The following is a 19348-nucleotide window of genomic DNA, read 5'->3' as shown; positions in this document are numbered from 1 at the left end:
AGATGAGAAGGATGCCTGGCATGTGTGAGTGGTGCTACGAACAGGATGAGGGCATGATCCACAGGGCAGGTGAAGGTGTGCGTGAGAGTGAATGGTAATGTCCCTTGAACTGGAAGTGAGCGAGATCCCTGTGGAATTGTGATAGGTTTGAGAATATGTGAGTCAAGAGTGATGAGAAGAGTGACTTATCCTGGCAGAACGGAGGAGATCATTCATCCTCTTTTGGCACTGGGCGGCTGTCCCCTTTTGCAGGGCATTGGCACTGACAACCGTTGCCGCTGCCTCCCATGCTGGATTGGTAACCTTGCTTGCTGGTGTTTGCCCAAAGCAGGGATAGAGGACTTGGCAGCAGGCCTCCACTGCGTCCAGTAGGTGCCCAAGGGAAGCGTTAATAAATTTGGGGGCAGCATGTTTCCTCCCTTTGGCAGCCATAACTTTCCAGCAGCTTCTGGCGTGTTTCCTGGGAATGCATTATGAATGAGGCAAGATGCGCCAGGAATGGGTCAATATGATGCAAAAACTTGCCATTGCAACCAGTGGGTAAAATGAATATTTTCCCACCCACTACCACACAGTGCAAATCTGGGACGATTCTACCCATAGTCGCACCTACCTGTCTCTGACCACGGACCAAATCACAAGTACCTAGCTTAAGGAGTGTGACTACCTCCTGCAACAAAGTGTCCAGGTAACTTTCCTCCTCCCTCATGCATTGCAGTGTCCAAAGCTCGGAGTCTAGCACATCAACTCTGAGCCAAAGTTCCTCGAGCTTCAGGCACTGTGGGTGTGGTTTGTTGTCGATCACGCTGGCATCTACCAGTTCTCACATGCACAGCTGCAATACATCACATGCCTGCCTTCTTCATTGTGGTTTTTTTTAAACTAGTTTAGAAATATCACTCAACTGTTATCTATAGTTATATTAAGTAGTTTAACAGTTAAGCTATTGTTGGGTTCATCTGACACAGAACAGAAAACCCAACCTGTATATATTTTAAAACTTTATCCTAATTGCTATTTCTTATTTTGAAACTAGGCTTTTCTGCTGAATAAAGACAATTAACATGGTTGACATTCTGTCTGGAAATTATCCCCAAAAGCATTCTCTTCTCAGTCATACCTCATTATGCCGAAGGAGCATCTAACAGACCACCTGGGACTGTACAGGCCAATTTCAAACAGAGCTACAGGAATGCCATTTGCAATTAATAAGCCAATTTTGCTAGTGGAGTCCGTGGGTCTGTGAAGGCAATGGTTTCCCAAACGCTAGGCCTTCAATTCCAAAGGTACCCCTTTTAAACCATAATGGCTGAGACAATGATATTCTTTAATTAATAAATTGCATGTTGGTTTTTCAAATTTTGAGTCCTGCCATCGGAAGAATGGCAGGGTACGTCTTTTGTTCATCCTTTTACCCCAATGCAAATCTTACTGAAATCATGAGGTCAGCTAATTTGCCGAGCAGGACAGAGATGAGACACCTGCTACAGAGTAGTATGCAGCATTTGGAAGACCCATCGTGCTTGTGCTAGCACTTTTAAAGAGCTATCAAATTAGTTCCACTCCACTATCCTTTTCCCATAATCTTGGAATTTTCTCCTTCTTCAAACATTTATTCAATTCCATTTTGAAAGTTACAACTGAATCTGTTTCCACAACCCTCTCAGCCAGTGAATTCCAGATCATCATAAATCACTGTATAAAATATTTTCTCCTCATTTCCTCTCTGGTGTACTCTCCAATTACCTAAATCTATGTATTTCCTAAACTGTGGTTCTCAGGTTCAACCCAATACTCCAGCTGAGGCCTGGGTAATGATTTATAAAGAATTAGCATCATTTCCTTTGTACTCTATGCATTGGATCCTATATGCTTTTGTTTTTAAAAAAGCAACCTTCTCAACTTGCCCTACCACTTGCAAACATTTGTGCACATAACCCCCCGCCCCCCCAGGTCTATGTTCCTGCACCCCTTTCAATATTGTATTATTGAATTTATTTGCCTGTCCTCATATGCATCTCTTCACTTTTCTGCATAAGATTTAACTGCCATGTGTCTGTCCATGTCCTCTGCTGTAACTAACCCACCCACTGTTTACTAAATTTCAGAATTTTGTGTCATCTGCAAACTTTGAAATTATGCCCTTCGTTCAGCTCATTAATGTAAATCAAAAAGAACAGTGGTTCTAATACTAGCCCCTGTACAATTTTCTCCAGCCTGAAAAGCAATTGTTCATCACTATTCTCTGCTTTCTATCCCTCAGACAATTTTGTATCCAAACTGTTAATGCCCTTTAAGATCATGGGCTTCAATTTTGCTAACAGGTTTATTACATAATAGTTTATTAAATTACTTTTGAAAGTTCATATGCATGACATCAGCAGTACCAATCCCATCGATTCTCCCCATTACTTCAAAGAACTCAAGGTTGTCAGGCACTATTTGCTTTAAACCAATCCATGCTGCTACAAGAAAAATTGGACTGACCTATTTTCAATGACCCAAGTATCATTTCAAGGTAAAAGAAAGGAAATTTCAGCCCAGTCGATCCTGCAAAGTTCCCCTCACTAACATTATTCCCAAGTAGAGCTGTTCCGCAGGACAATCAAACAGTCACATTCACAGAACCATATCTATCAAATAACATCCCACACCTCCAGTATTGTTACTGAATATGTTCCAATTCACTAACTCATCATATAGTTGTGAAGGAATGCTTGAAGTGGCTCTAGGAACTCTCAACATTGAAGGTAATTTTAACTCCCAGGACAAGCAGGTGAGCAGGAGGTGGCAGTTTAAAATTTCAAAAATGGGAACCCAACCAGCCACTTACAGTTTTAATTGAGGTGGGTTTTGGCCGGGGTGGGGGTTGGGGGGTGATGGCAAAGGTGACTAACCTGAGATTTCCCAATCAACCAATCTTTCCAGGCCCTGCCCAAATCTCTCCACTCCTCATCTGTGGCACTTTCCCATTCAGCTAACCGGTGTGGTAGGGAAATGAAGTACAAAAATTTAAAACATCAAAATTGTAAATGCTGAAACTCTGAAATAAAAACAGAAAATGCCAGATATACTCAGCAAGTCTGGCAGCATTCGTTGGGTGGGAAAAACTGAGTTAATGTTTCAGGTTCATAACTTTTCATTAGAACACTAATAAAAGATACAATTCTAAAGGAAATGCAGGCACAGAGAGATTTGGGAGTATACGTACATAAAGCATTGAAGGTGCCCGGGCAGGTGAGAAAATAGTTAAAAAGGCATATCAGATCCTGGGCTTTATAAATAGAGGCATAGGGTACAAAAGCAAGGAAGTTAGGATGAACCTTAACAAAGCATTGGTTCAGCTCCAATACTGGAGTATTGTGTCCAATTCTGGATACCACACTTTCGGAAAGATATGAAAGCTTCAGCAAGAGCGCAGGAAAGATTAACAAGAATGGTTTGAAGGATGAAGGACTTCATTTACATAGATAGACTGAAGAAACTTTGGTTGTTCTCCTTTAAGGGAAGATTGAGAGGAGATTTGACAGAAGTGTTCAACATCATGAGGGATCTAGATAGAAACTTTTCACATTGGCTTTTGATACTTCCTCCAAAGGATGCAGATTTAAGATGACTGGCATAAGAACCAAAGGACACACATGGAAAAACGATTTTTTTTTTTGATTGGAAATGCATCGCCTGAGAGGGTGAGGGAGGCAGATTCAATCATGGCTTTCTAATGAGAATTACATAAGCAACTGGAAAGAAAAACTTGCAGGGCTACATGAAAAGGGTTGGGGAGCAGGATCAGCTAAATTGCTCTTGCAGAGAACCAGCACAAGCTCAATGGGTCAAAAGGTCTTCTTCTTTGCTGTAGCGATTCTATAAGCACAACATTTCCTGGCACTTTTAAAAACTTTTTTAAAGTTTCTTTCAGAAAATTGCTAAGGAAAGAACAGCTCTATGAAAGAGAACAAAAAGAAAATGAAAGAATAGTCAGTTCCACTGAACTACAATCGTGTAGATTTTCATTTTCTTGTCTAATATTCAAAACAAAGCACACTTCACATTTTCAGACTAACAAGTGTGTCACTGAATTTATTTTGCCTTAAAAAATTGTGATGTTGTTTGATGTGTCTCTTGTTTAAAGTCAACACAGTTCAGTGATAAACAGAGCTTGCCACTTTGTGCTTTTGGCATAAATGACCAAAGTACAAAAATTCACGAAATTTCTCTGGATTTCATTTTTATGCTGCTTTAGGAGAAAAAAGCTTTTTTCGTACGGTAAAGGGTATTTTTTGTTGCTTCTTGTGTAACAAAAGCCACAATGCACTTCTTTCAACAAGCCATTTGTTATATTAATTATTTGAATAAATGTCAGATATTCTCAGAAGAGATAAACTGTTAGGATGAGCTTTGTTACATAGTTTTGTTTTATATGTAGGTTCTTGAGAGAATGAACACAGATTATGCACTGGTATGTCAGTTATCTGATTTCTTTATACAAAATAACTAACAGGATTCATGTCAAGTAGAATGAGGAACAACTGTAAACTACAGATTATTTCTATTGTAAGAATTTTACAAATAAAGATACAAAGTATTATTGAATTAAGAGATTCCATCACATCAATAGTATAATATGTTCAGAGAATAATTTAGAATTGGCTTCACAGGGCAATGCTGCAAACGTTACTCAATAAACAAGGTTCAGCTCAGTATTTAAATTTACATTTGTAAAACAGTAAGACATTGTGCAATATGTTTAATTATTTTAATCATTTTAATACCATTGATTAAAAATAAAAGATAAGCTTATGTACATTTGTTGAATATAGTTACGATCAAGCCTACAGGAGGACAATTAGAGAATATGTTTGCTGTTTAAAACCTTTTCAGATTTAAGTGTTCCAATGTTTGTTTTTTTCCACTGTTTCAGAAAGGCTATTTTAATTTAGAAGACAGTTGAGCTCAAAATTCCTCTTAAAAAAGGAAAATGTGTTTCTTCTATAATTAACAACCTGCAAACAAAATTGCAGGAAGAGCGAACTTTCTGAAAATGCAATTTTGTTGATATTGATGTGCAGAAGAACATTATTTCAGTTTTTGATAAAGGAGGACTTTGGAAATATTCAAACTTTAATCTCAGACACAAGGGCAATTGAAAAACAATGACTGTACTGTCTAGCACTCGGGATCTTGAACAGAATATTAATGATAAATTAATTACAGCTTGTACAAAAGTATAACACTGCAATACTAAAATGAAGAGACCTTTAATGAAATAAGATAACAGAACGTTATAGGCACAGCAGAGGGGTGATCAGGGAAACATAGAGCAAACTCAGCATGAACAGAAGTATAATATATCAAGTCTCAAGATTTTATGTACTATTGACAAAGTTGTAGTCCTCTCACATCTGAATCAGAATGGCACGGTTAAAACCCTATTTCAGAAGGCTTGAGCACAAATCAGGGCTGACAGAGGCATTAAGGGTATGCCACATTGCCAGAAGTAGTCTTTTGTTAAACTGGTGTGCTATTGAATGGTCCTATGGCACTATGTGGAGAAGAGCAGAGGGATTTTCTTGGTGTCCTGACTAATCACCTTCCCTCAACCAATAGGACCAAAAACAGATTAACAAGTCATTTCTCATTGCTGCTTGTAACTACACCTGAAAATAATCTGGAACATCCCAAGGGCACGGAAAGCACTATATATTTATGCAATTTCTTTCTTATATTGTGAGTAACCCAAAAAAGTGACAATGGCAATAACTCACATTAGTCACATAACAATTGAAAATTCTCACCCATAGATGATCCAAAGATCACAAGAGAAATATGTTTGGTCAGCCAGGTGTAAAAATCCATCGCCAGGTTTAATAATCGACATACAAGTACAAGAGTAGTGTAGTGCTATTGTCACTGGACGAGTACTGCTCTGGGGACCTGGGTTTGAATCCCACCACGGGAGATGGTGGAATTTGAACTCAATAAAAATCTGGAATTTAAAGTCTACTGATGGCCATGAAATCATTGTCAGTTGTCATAAAAACCTATCTGGTTCACTAATGCCCTTCAGGAAGGAAATCTGCTGTCCTTACCAGGTGTGACCTGCATGCGACTCCAGACCCCCACAGCATTGCTTGTCTCTTAAATGCCCTCTGAAATGTATCAAACTGCTAAAAAGTCAATTAGGAGTGAAACTGGACAGACCACCCAGCATCGACCTCGGCACCAGGAACGACAATGGCCCTCCAGGACACCCTGGTCCACTCCTCCGTCACCCCCTACACCTCAACCCTCTCCCACAGCCCTTCCCATGCAATCGCAGAAGGTGCAACACCTGCCCCTTTACTCCCCCCCTCCTGACTGTCCAAGGGCCCAAACACTTCTTTCAAGTGAAGCAGTACTTCACTTGCACTTCCCTGAATTTAGTCTACTGCATTTGTTGATCCCAATGTGGTCTCCCCTACGTTGAAGAGACCAAACCCAGACTGGGTGACCACTTTGCGGAACACCTTCAGTCTGTCCACAAGCATGACCTAGACATTCCTGTCACTTGCCATTTCAATACACCACCCTGCTCTCACGCCCACATGTCTGTCTTTGACCTGCTGCAACGTTCCAGGGAAACTCAATGTAAACTGGAAGAACAGCACCTCATCTTCCGATTAGGCACTTTACAGCTTTCTGGACTTAAGATTGAGTTCAACAACTTCAGACCATGAACTCTCTCCTCCATCCTCACCCCTTTTTGATCCCCTTTTTTTCAAATATTTGTTTTATATAACGTATATATATCTCTTTCCCACTTATTTTTATTATATTTTTACATTTATTTCCATTTTTATTCATTGTTTTATCCCCACCTTTTAGCCCATTTTGATCTTTTTATCCCACACCTTCCCCTCCCCCCACCCCATCCCCACTAGGGCCATCTGTTACTTGCTCATTCTACTTTCTACTCTTAATGTCGCCATTACCACCTCCTTTAGCCAGTATCAACACCATCATAGGTGAGTGGGCCAAAATTTGGCAAATGGAGTTTAACGTAGATAAGTGTGATAAGTGGTTATCCATTCTGGTTATAAGAATAAAAAGGCGACTTATTATTTAAATGGAGAAAAACTTCAGAATGATTCAGTGCAGAGGGATCTGGGTGTCCTTGTGCATGAATCGCTGAAAGCTAGTATGCAGGTACAGCATGTAATAAGGAAAGCAGATAGAATTTTGGCATTTATTGCTAAGGGAATAGAGTATAAAACTGTACAAGGCATTGGTGAGACCGCACCTGGGGTACTGTGCACAGTTTTGGTCCCTTTACTTGAGGAAGGGTGTAGTTGCACCGGAGGCGGTTCATAGGAGGTTCACTAGATTTATTCCAGAGGTTTGTCTTACGAGGAGAGATTGAGCAGTTTAGACCTATACTTGCTAGAGTTCAGAAGGATGAGAGGAGATCTAATTGAGGTATATAAGATGTTAAAGGGGATAGACAAAGTAGACGTGGAGGAGATGTTTCCCCTTGTGGGCATTCTAGAACGAGGCACCATAGTTTTAGGCTAAAGGGTGGTAGATTTAAATCAGAGATGAGGAGGAATTACTTTTCTCAAAGGGTTGTGAATCTGTGGAATTCTCTACCTCTGGGTGCAGTGGATGCCGGGACGCTGAATAAATTTAAGGAGGAGATAGATTTTAAATTAGTAACGGGTTGAAAGGTTATGGGGAGAGGGCGGGAAATTGAAGTTGAGGCCAAAATGAGATCAGCCATGATTGTATTGAAGGCGGGGCAGGCTCGAGAGGCTGCATTCTTATGTTCCTATGTAACAATTCCTTTGACCTTTTGTTTATGACATCTTTTGCAATCTGTCCTTTGCCTCCAGCTATCATTGGCCTTCTATCCAGCTTCAACTGCCTCACACCCCACCCCCCTTAAACAGCATATATTTCACCATTTTTACTCCTCTTTAGTTCTGAAGAAGAGTCATACGGAGTCAAAAAGTTAACTCTTTCTTTCACTCCACAGATGCTGTCAGCCCTGCTGAGTTTTTCCAGCACTTTTTGTTTCGGATTTCCAACATTGACAGTATTTTGCCTTTAACTCAGAGATAAGGCATGCTGCAATCTGAGCCACAACTGATTCTGAGACACAAAGTTGTGAGGTCAAATCCCACTCCAGAGACTTGTGTACCAAATCTAGGATAACACTTGCTTTCTTCAATTTATCCCTCAATCAACATCACAAACATATTAGCTGATCATTTTCACATTGTTATTACTGGGAGGTAACTAGCAGAAGTTAATAATATCACTGGTTATAAATCACTTTGGGACATCCTGAGGTTAAAAAATGTTATTTAAATACAAGGCTTTATTTCTTTACATTACTGTTGTAAACATATATAAAAGATGACCCCTTCCACAACTCTTTCTCCGGTACATCGATGATTACTTCGGTGCCGCTTCATGCTCTCGTCAGGACTTGGAAAAATTTATTAATTTTGCTTCCAATCTCCACCCCTCCATCATTTTCACGTGGTCCATCTCTGACACTTCCCTTCCCTTCCTTGACCTCTCTGTCTCAATCTCTGGTGATAGACTGTCCACCAATATCCATTACAAACCCACCGACTCCCACAGCTATCTCAACTACAGCTCCTCACACCCTGCTTCCTGTAAGGACTCCATCCCATTCTCTCAGTTCCTTCGCCTCCGTCGCATCTGTTCCGATGATGCTACATTCAAAAACAGTTCCTCTGACATGTCCTCCTTCTTCCTTAACCGAGGTTTTCCACCCAAGGTCGTTGACAGGGCCCTCAACCGTGTCCGGCCCATCTCCCGCGCATCCGCCCTCACGCCTTCTCCTCCCTCCCAGAAACATGATAGGGTCCCCCTTGTCCTCACTTATCACCCCACCAGCCTCCGCATTCAAAGGATCATCCTCCGCCATTTCCGCCAACTCCAGCATGATGCCACCACCAAACACATCTTCCCTTCACCCCCCTTATCGGCATTCCGTAGGGATCGCTCCCTCCGGGACACCCTGGTCCACTCCTCCATCACCCCCTACTCCTCAACCCCCTCCTATGGCACCACCCCATGCCCACGCAAAAAATGCAATACCTGCCCCTTCACTTCCTCTCTCCTCACCGTCCAAGGACCCAAACACTCCTTTCAAGTGAAGCAGCATTTCACTTGCATTTCCCCCAACTTAGTCTACTGCATCCGTTGCTCCCAATGTGGTCTCCTCTACATTGGAGAGACCAAACGTAAACTGGGCGACTGCTTTGCAGAACACCTGCGGTCTGTCCGCAAGAATGACCCAAACCTCCCTGTCGCTTGCCATTTCAACACTCCACCCTGCTCTCTTGCCCACATGTCTGTCCTTGGCTTGCTGCATTGTTCCAGTGAAGCCCAACGCAAACTGGAGGAACAACACCTCATCTTCCGACTAGGGACTTTACAGTCTTCTGGACTGAATATTGAATTCAACAACTTTAGGTCGTAAGCTCCCTCCCCCATCCCCACCCCCTTCCCCTTTTTTTTCTAATAAATTATAAAGATTTTCCTTTTCCCACCTATTTCCATTATATATATATAAAAAAAAACCCACTAGAGCTATACCTTGAGTGCCCTACCATCCATTCTTAATTAGCACATTCGTTTAGATATCACCAACTTTAATTTTAACACCTATGTGTTCTATTGTACTATTGTCGTTGACATCTTTTGATGATCTGCTTCTATCACTGCTTGTTTGTCCCTACAACCACACCCCCCCAACCCCCCCCCCCCCCCCCCCCCCTCCACCTCTTTGTCTCTCTATCTCTCCGCCCCCCCACACACACACCTTAAACCAGCTTATATTTCAACTCTTTCTTGGACTCGAACGCAAGTTCTGTCGAAGGGTCATGAGGACTCGAAACGTCAACTCTTTTCTTCTCCGCCGATGCTGCCAGACCTGCTGAGTTTTTCCAGGTAATTCTGTTTTTGTTTTGGATTTCCAGCATCCGCAGTTTTTTTGTTTTTATAAAAGATGATTCTTAGTCACCTTTATTCTAGACTGAAATCCCAACTTTCCTGCCTTTCCTCTGTTTCAATTCTCTGCAATGTCTCTCCAGCTCCTAAATGTCTCCCTCGATTCTAAGACAGAACCATAGAAAAGTACCGTGCAGAAAGATGCCATTCAGCCCATCATGGCTGAGCCAACCGAAAAAGAGAAACCAGCCGCTCCTTTTAATCCCACTTTACAGCGCCTTGTCCATAGCCTTACAGGTTACAGGTGCGGATCCGGCTACTTTTTAAACGATCTGAGCATTTCAGCCTGGACTGGCCAACATCACGACAAAGCTTGCTCAGATATTCCTCCGCCTCAGAACCTGGAGGTTTCTCTGTGCAGCTCAACACTTTACCAAATCACTGAACAAATCATTTCTCACCTTTCCTCAAATTCTTGAAGCTTCAGCCTCCGCCTCCCCACACGACCACTTCAACCCCAGAAGAGAGTGAGAGACCCCTTCAGCACGTGACCCCCCCACAACGGCGAGCTCTCGCGCTAATGGCACGTGACCGAACGGGAGGCGGAAGTACGAGGAGCTGGTTTCCGTGGTGACAGGCGGTGGCAATGCTGCTTGAGGAGCTGCAATTGCGGCTGGAGCCCGGCGTGGCTGAAGTGTCGGCCGGTTTCTGGGCTGCGCTCGACGTGTGGACGCTGAAGCCGCAGGTGGCGAACCGGCGGCTGAGTGGCTGCCGGCTGGAGGCCGAGAGGGAGGCGCGCTGCTCTGCCGCGGGGCTGAGGCCGCTCTTGGCCGAGCTGCTGCCGGGCTTGAGTTGTGGGTCAGGCCGGGAGTTGAATGAGATTCTCCCCGCCGTGATTGCAGAGCCGGCCGGCGGGCAGCTCAAGGTGATCTTACGGACTGTGATTCCCAAAACACAGGCGGAGAGTTGCAGAGAAATAGTTTTCCAAGGTAGAGTGAAATAGGGGCTAACAGGAGCTACTGATCTTCCTCACAAAACGTGCCCATTCCGGCGATATCAATTTAAGGTCAGGTACCTCCGCTCTGTCCGCAAGCATGACCCTGACCTCCCTGTCACTTGTCATTTCAACACTCCACCCTGCTCTCATGCCCACATGTTGGTCCTTGGCCTGCTGCAATGTTCCAGTGAAGCCCAGCGCAAACTGGAGGAACAGCACCTCATCTTTCGGACTTAACATTGAGTTCAACAACTTCAGACCATGAACTTTCTCCTACATCCTCAGCCCCTTTTCCTAATCCCCTTTTTTCTACATTCATTGTTATTTCTTATTCACTTACATTTCATTTATCTGTGGTTTTATTCCCCCTTCTATCCCATTTTCTATCCTTTTATTTTCCCCCCATCTCCACCACCACCCCATCCCCTACAGGGACATCCATCTGTTACTTCTGTGTTGTTCTTTCAGCAACCTTGTTCTGCTATTATCACATCCTGCTTTTTTTTAACTTATGCCACTATCAGCACCTTTTATAGCCCTTACCACTACCATTAACACTCCCTTTGTCCTTCAGTTCATGATATCTTTGTCAATCTCTCCTTTGCCCCCACCTATTGCTGGCCTATCCAGCTCCACCTGCCCCACCCCCTTAAACAGTTTAAATTTCATCACGTTTCCATTTCTCTTCAGCTCTGAAGAAGGGTCATATGGACTCAAAATTAACTCTCTTTCTCTCTCCACAAATACTGCCAGACCTGCTGAGTTTTTCCAGCATTTTCCATTTTTGTTTCAGATCTCCATCTGTAGTACTTAGCTTTTATTCATTCATGCACATTAGGCACAAGATGTTCAAGAAACTGCAATTCCAAAAGCTTTTCAACTTTTAACGCTACTTATGGTAAAATTGGATTCCGAGAAACTGAAAGTACAATACAGGTCTCAGTGTTTACTTCAAGAAAATTTTAACCAGTAAAATTACTTTTTGTACTGCCCCTAAAAATCTGGTCATGATTGAGCAGATTCTGAGCAAGCACGATTGCAGGGGTCTGTAACAGAGGAGCTGGACCTGTTTTATGTCTAAAAATGAAAAGTTTGGTGCGTTGCACTTACGCATGTAACTGACTTGAGTACAACATTCCATAATGTCATAGAATCATAAAATGATACAGAAGGAGGCCATTCAGTCCACGATGCAACTGCCGCCTCTTTAAAAGAGCTATCCAATTAGTTCCACATCCCTTGTCCTTCTCTACAACCATGCATATTTTCCCCCTTTGAGCATACATTTTGAACGTTATTATTGAAACTCTTTTTACCACTTTCAGGCAGTGCTTTCCAGACTACCATCATTCTCTGTATTTTTCCCCCTCATATTGCCTCTGGTTCTATTGGTAATTATGTTAAATCTGTCCTCCAGTTATCAATGCTTCTGCTACTGGAAGTAGTTTCTTATTAACTCTCTCAAAACCATTCATGACTTTGAACACCTCTATTTCTCCTTGACCTATGAGCTAACAAGAACAACCCCAGTTTCTTTAGTACTCTCTTGTAACTGAAGTATTTCTAGTAAATCTTTGCACCCTCCTTAAGGCCTTGGCATCCATCCTAAAGTGTAGTGCCCAGAACTGAACACAGCAGCCCAATCAGTGTCTAAGAAAGGTTTAGCATAATTTCTTTGCTTTTGTACTCTGTCTCTGTTAATAAAGACAGAAATCCCAATGATTTGGGTATATGCACCCCGATGTCTCTGTTCTTGCATGTCCTTTAAAATTGAGCCATTTAGTTTATATTGCCTATCCTCATTCCTCCTACCAAAATGAATTACTTTGCAATTCTCTGCATTAACTTTAACCTGCCGTGTCGCTGCCTGTTTTCCCACCCTGTCCAGATGTTTCTCTGATACATTACAGGAGAAATTTGAGACTATCATATTTACGACGTTAGGAAGAAATGCGCAGAAGTATTCAGTGGGTGCTGGGGCTATCACCCATTTGATCTGAGTACATAACAGTATGAGACCAGATGTACCTTAAACCTGGATATTTTCTTACTGGTGAAAGACAAGGAGCTGTAGGTATTTTGCTCCAACACTACTTTAATCACAGCCTCAAAAAAATCCCAAATTATTAATGCTTCTACTTTCTTTGCAGATTTTGAAAACAGCACAGCAACATTTATCCCAGTAGAGGGGAATATTTCAAGAAGTTGCAAGTTCAAGAAGAGCAATATTTACACTTTTAAACTTCGACAAGTTGAAGAAAATGAGTTATGGTGAGCCCTCAACTGGACAGCAGGACTTGTGCTAAGAAAAAGAAATTAAGTAATGGCTATGCGTTGTCTTTTTTAAAATTAAGTGTTGGTAAAAATCCCTCTTCAGTAGGATTGTGCTGACAATATAGAAAGAGTATTACTGAAAAAAGAGACATGATATCAAAGCTTTTCATCTTGCACTCATCAGGACAAGTCGCAAGATAAAGCAACAGAAAAGGGAACAACATTTTATACTGCATAAGAGGAGAGTGCTGATTGGTTGGTAAGTGGGCTCTGATTTGTAGAGATGTCATGGAGAATGCAGCAGGGAGCATTTAACTGCCAAACTTTTGTTCAAGTTCAAACTATGCAGGTTGATTCTGATTGGTCAAGGCATTGCCATGGGGAATGAATCAGGAAATGGCTGACCCCAAGTTTTTGTTTATTTGGAAAAGACACAATACATGGACATGCTCTTCTGTCTGCAAAGGACAGGGCCCTGCGTATGAATAAGCCTGACTTCTAGCACACGTAAGTGAGCCACAGTGTGAGCCCAATTGATTTTAAATTGGTTTTCAATGTAATTCTTACTACAATCAGGATTGTTTAGCAAGTGTTGTCCAATCGTGGAAGCACATCTAATGTTGGACACTATGTCTTGAGTTTTTCAAGCAGAGGTTGGTTGGGTACACTCAGCACTTTGCCTGTTGTGAACGCCAAAGGAACATGCTGTTTGATACAATCCGCCAGTTGTTGGGCCACATGGCCTACATACCTGGCATCACACTGGCACTGAAATTCATATACCACATTACTCATTTGTGTGATAGGCAGAATATCTTTTTGGCTTGATGGCAGCATTCTGTTAGTGGTATATGAAGCCCCTGGTTCATGCCCCATGGTGTTGCCTTGATCAATCAAAGTTCACTTGCCAACTAATCAGTACTCTCTTCTCATGCAGGATAAATTGTTGTTCCTTTTACTGCTGATTTATTTTGCGAGCTATCCTGATGAGTTCAAGACGCAAAGCTTTGATAGCATATCTCTTTTTTTCAGCAATACTCAAATTCTGTACTGTCAAACGACTATTAACATAGGAAGAGGAGGGAGATGGTGGTGTAGTGGTCACTGGACTAGTAATTCAGAGGGCCAGGCTAATGTTCTGGGGACAAGGGTTCAAAGCCCACCACGGCAGCCAATGGAATTTAAATTCAATTAACATTATGGAATGGAATGCTAGTCTCAGTAACCATTAAACTGTTGTCGATTGTCATAAAAACCCAACTGGTTCATTAATGTCCCTTAGAGAAGGAACTCTGCCATCCTTACCTGGCCTGGCCTGCATGTGTCTCCAGAGCACAGCAATGTGGTTGATTCTTAATTGCCCTCTGAAATGGCCTAACAAGCCACTCAGTTCAAGGGTAATTAGGGATGTGCAATAAATGCCAGTGACACTCTCATTACATGAAATAATAAAAAAAAATTGTCACTCTCACTGATGTGAAAGATTCCTAATTCTTATCCACCAACTTTTTGAACTTTCATGAAGGTAAGAGAATGCCTGAAAGATGGATATTTTATCTTTTTAGTAATCTAGTTGAACTTTTTACAAGATTAAGTATATTGTTTAAATTGAGATAATGTACAGTCTCCAATTATTCCGTGATACTTGTGTCTTGCCTGTTTTATTCAGTAATCTGTCCATCCATTATGTTCTACCCTAGTCTATAACAAGCTTCTTGCATAAGATTAATGAGTCACTTATTAGGAAAGAGTAGCTGAGTTGCTGTCCCATTGCTTTCCTCATGGTTTTTTACCTTCAGAATGTCTTCTCCTATTTGGGCTGAGATGCAGACTAAAGAACGCTACCTATCCTTTGGAATGTGTGGCAACTGAACTCATCAAAATATCCAATAATAAATTAAATATAAGAGTTGGGTCAGTGCATAGTGTTAACTTAATTTTGAGAATGTAGTTATTTCAACTATTTTTAGACTTGAGTGTAACCTGGGAAATGTTCTGGATGGTTTTACATAAAATCAGTTTGTTTTTTTTTAGGTATTTTGTAACAGGACTTCATTTTCTTTTTATTAAACTGTTTATGATTATTATGAGGTAATAGATAGTGACAAATTGGTAGAGTTCCATGAAGGTTCCAAAGTCTACTGCTGAAAATTCAGTGGAAGATTGGCAGAAGCCATTCTTTTCTACCAAAACTATGGCATGAGGATGGGAAACTTCCCCCTCAACCCCCACTCCATTCCCAGGAAATTATTGGCAACCCCATTTTATTTGGATAACAATATGTTTGTAATACGCTAACTTTAATCTAGAAATTGCTATTTATTTACTTACATTTCTGTGGTACTTAACAGTTTCTTTCCCTGTTTTAAAGGTTTATTTCTATTTCCATAATGTGCCCTGAAGAATGGGTTGCAGATGGGATTTTGTATCCCAAAACAGCATGGCTTTCAAATGTATTGCTTCCAAAGATTGTGAAATGGTCTACAGAGAACAAAAAGAGTAATTTTAAGGACACGCTTTCCCTCATTTCTGTGGAAAAATATAGTAAATGTTACCACCGTCTAAAAGCAAAATACAAAGAAATGGTCAAGGTACAGCTCTAAGAAAGAAAACTGAAAATAATCAATTCTCTTTTCATTTAAGTTCTGTTTCTTTTTTCTTGCACAAGACATAATATGTTGATCTGGAGATTGCAGACAGTCTGCACCGAGACCTCTGACACCCTGTAACTGTTTGATAAGAGATGGTGAGAACATTGGAGTGCCTTGTATTCAGATTTGGAAATTGCCTTGTCATCCAGCCAAAAGTATTGATTTGTTCTGTGGCTTATTGTGGATATAATTTCTTATTGGATTGATAGTAGGGTGGTCTCCCCCACACTTGTTTCTTTTTTAAAAAAACTGAAGAATGTAGTATACCAAAATTTGGTTTCACATGGCCCCTATAAGATGTTCTTCAGAAATGGTAGATAAACAAAGACTGTAAATTTGTTTCTAGCCACAGAAACCTTCAGTTTCAAAACCCACAAAATCCTGGTGGACTGTAGAAATCTTCAGGGATCCAAGACAAGTCTCAGACTTGAACCCAGATGGGCATTATTTCAACTGGCTAGTAGGTCACTACCTATTGGGTTTACTGATCTGGTAAATTCCCCAGATTGGAACCAAGAAACCGTCAAATCTGGAGGCTTCTTCGCCCGGTCCACAACCTTTCTGATGCAGACAAAAATATTTTGGGCAGAGGAGGTTCACCTTAAATACAACCCAGTGAAAATAGCAAAGAAGATCAGGACCTAGCTTAACTTCCAGACCTTCCAACTTTGTGGCAAGAATGTGCCACAAAGGTTGTGGATTTGCGTGAAGCAGGGATTTTGTTAAAAATTATCCTTATGGTTATCAATGCTGCTAATCATAGAAAGAAGTCACTTCAATATGATCACCTTTCATAACCCCAGAATGGCTTAAAGAACTTCATAGCCAATTGAATACTTTTGAAGTGTGGTCATGGTTGCAATTTATTAAGTGTGGCATGACATTTTATATTAAAATCCCAACGTCATTGATTTTAAACATTTTTGAATATTTATTGTATTACTTAAAATTGCATAACTTGGACATATGTACTTGGTGTGGAGTTCCCGCATAATTTCCACCCAGATATCTGTGGAATCTGGACAAAGTCAAATAAAATGGCACTTAAGGTGGCAACGTTTTGAACTAGCGTATGTTGTGCCCATAACTATTTTATGCCGGATTATCCACAATCTTTTACACTGATTGAAAAGTGCATTTACCTGAAGAAGTGCATGCCCACAAAACTGACCATGCCCCCGGGTCAGATTGGTCTGTCAATTGCAGCCTTTCAGGAATGTTCATAATATTGCGTACAGAGTCTAGGGTGCACAGGCACCTGCAACTTCATGAATTCAGAGTTAACCACCTATACCCACAATGACCAGCACTCAATTGAAACCAGATCCAGATTGGTTTCTTTTTGCCGATTGCATCCCGAGAAGAAACTTCATGCCCCAGTCTGTCAAGCAATTAAAAGTTGCTTTGTATTGTCATTTATTTATGCCCATTTCTACTCTTGCTTAATAACTTTTTTGTGATTTCAATTTTAATTAGATTTGGCCTGAAGTTACAAATCCCGAAAAATTTGTATATGAAGATGTCGCCATTGCAACATACTTACTGGTAACTTGTTTGGGTTTCACAGACTTCAATATGCTGGCTTAGTTGTGGTTTCTAGACTAATTATTTATGCAATTGTTTGTAAAATGGTCCGGGGAAATAATGATACCTGTTGAATCAACCAGGAAACCCTTCAATTGATCTCTCTCTTCAACCCATTGACAGACTTCACATGAAAACAATATGTATTTGTGATGAAAATCTCAGGTGATTTTAGAGGATGGGACAAATTTCTAGTTTTGGCCCTTCCTGCTAATTTCTTGCACACTTTCCCCATCATTTTATTTAATTCCTGAACAAAGTGAGTAGGCACCTGCACAGTTCTCAAACAGGTAATGTTCTGTAGATTTTCCCCAAATCTTTTCATGCAGCTCCTGGATATTTTATTTCTGGAAGACATTCCACAGAGGAATGTTCTGAGTATTAAATCATCTATATCTGTAATTTATTGAATCTTTCAAACTTACGGTCCTTTTCTTAATCAGACATTTATATTACGCTTTTTATGAAGAATGAATAAATTTGGTGTTAGCTATATTTGATAATAGGCCATTTCACATAACCACTGCTTTGGCTATTTCACATAGCCACTACTTCACTGGTGTGAAGAAAAAATCTGATCTTTAGGCTTGCTTAATTTTGTACTCTTGTTCTCCAGTTCTGTTACAGTAGTTTACCTGAATTGTGTGTTCACTATGTTGTCCATACCTTTCAACATTTTATCATTAGCATCTGATATAACCAATGGCTTTTGGTCACGTGTGGAAAGTAGCTACATGCAGGGTATCAATCATACTCCTACTATTTACCATTTCTCTAACAAAATGTCCAAATATTGCAGACAGACACTACATCTGTATGTGCAGAATCTTACTCAAAACTTTCTACTGTGTCACAGAACAGGAAATTAAGCCATTTAGTTCTTCAAGTCTGCTCCATCGGTCACTGAGATCCTGGCCAATCTGCAACCTCACTCCATGTACCTGCCTTTGCCCCATATCCCCTGATACCTTTGGATAATAAAAAATCTTATCAATATCAGAAATAAAATTTACAACTGATTTGGCATCAGTTGCTTTTTGCAGAAGAGAGCTCCAAACCTCTGCTGTCATTTGTGTTTTGATGTGTTTCCTAATTTCACTCCTGAAAGGTCTGACTATAATGTTTAGACTATGGCCCCTGGAGCTAGACTTCTCAAGCAGCAGAAATAGAGAATATATCTGTTTTCCTTAATATCTTGAAAACTTTGATCAATTCACCCCCTTAACTTTCTAAATTCCAGGGAGTGGAACCCTAGTTTCTGTAATTTCATACGTTAACCTTTGGAGTCAATGTATCGTTCCGGTAAACCTATGCTGCACTCCCCCAAAGTACATTTCCAGCCCACTGAAGGAGGAGGTATTGCTGGACCTGGGTCTGGGGAATGAGGGGGTGAGGTGGATAAAGTGCCTTTAGGGGAGCATTTGGGGAACAGTCTTCATTGTATCATAAGGTTTAGAGTAGCTATAGAAAAGGACAAGGAGCATTCTAGGGTAAAAAACCTGATTAGAGGAGGGCTAATTTCAGTGGCTTGAGAACAGACCTTGATTGGGTAAATTGGAATCAAAGATTGGCTGGCAAAACAGTAATCAAATGGGCGGCCTTCAAAGAGAGATGATTCGGGCACAGTCAATTTCCCCCCCAGGAGGACAGGTAGGGCAACTAAAGTCAGTGCTCCCTGGATGATGAAAGAGAGAGAGAAAGTAAGTTGTATGACAGAAATCAGATTGTTAATACAAGTGAGAAACAGGCTGAACATAGAAGGTTCAAAGGAGCAGTGTAAAATGAAATAGGAAAAGAGAGAGTGTGAGAAGAGACTGGTAGCTTACATAAAAGGGAATCCAAAGGTCTTCTATAGGCATATAAATAGCAAAAGGGTAGT

At 41.0% G+C, this 19348-nt stretch overlaps 2 protein-coding genes across 11 annotated transcripts in view; one reads left to right on the top strand and one right to left on the bottom strand.

The window, feature by feature from the left end:
• The window catches only part of acox3 (acyl-CoA oxidase 3, pristanoyl), a 211894-nt gene extending 201365 nt beyond the window's left edge, over positions 1-10529 (bottom strand). Inside the window, exon 1 of one of the 2 annotated variants that reach the window (XR_005944229.1) lies at positions 10425-10520. The gene's annotated coding sequence lies outside the window, so the exon portion shown is untranslated. Of the gene's footprint in view, positions 1-10424 lie in introns of both variants that reach the window. The other variant, XM_041197722.1, reaches the window with a different exon arrangement.
• Positions 10530-10580: 51 nt separating this feature from the next.
• The window catches only part of trmt44 (tRNA methyltransferase 44 homolog), a 62522-nt gene continuing 53754 nt past the window's right edge, over positions 10581-19348 (top strand). For 6 of the 9 annotated variants that reach the window (XR_005943288.1, XM_041189390.1, XM_041189368.1 and 3 more), the window contains exons 1-5: positions 10581-10952; positions 13111-13231; positions 13419-13493; positions 15606-15825; positions 17362-17430. Coding sequence is in view for 8 of the 9 variants with exons in the window: in XM_041189390.1 (XP_041045324.1) it covers positions 10610-10952; positions 13111-13231; positions 13419-13493; positions 15606-15825; positions 17362-17430 (828 nt within the window). In the remaining variant the exon portion in view is untranslated. Of the gene's footprint in view, positions 10953-13110; positions 13232-13418; positions 13494-13610; positions 13742-15605; positions 15826-17361; positions 17431-19348 lie in introns of those variants that run through there. The other 3 variants (XM_041189398.1, XM_041189408.1, XM_041189418.1) reach the window with 3 other exon arrangements.

The sequence above is a fragment of the Carcharodon carcharias genome, chromosome 1, assembly GCF_017639515.1.
Source record: "Carcharodon carcharias isolate sCarCar2 chromosome 1, sCarCar2.pri, whole genome shotgun sequence".
NCBI lineage: Eukaryota > Metazoa > Chordata > Chondrichthyes > Lamniformes > Lamnidae > Carcharodon > Carcharodon carcharias.
This window is presented reverse-complemented; position numbering and strand designations above follow the sequence as displayed.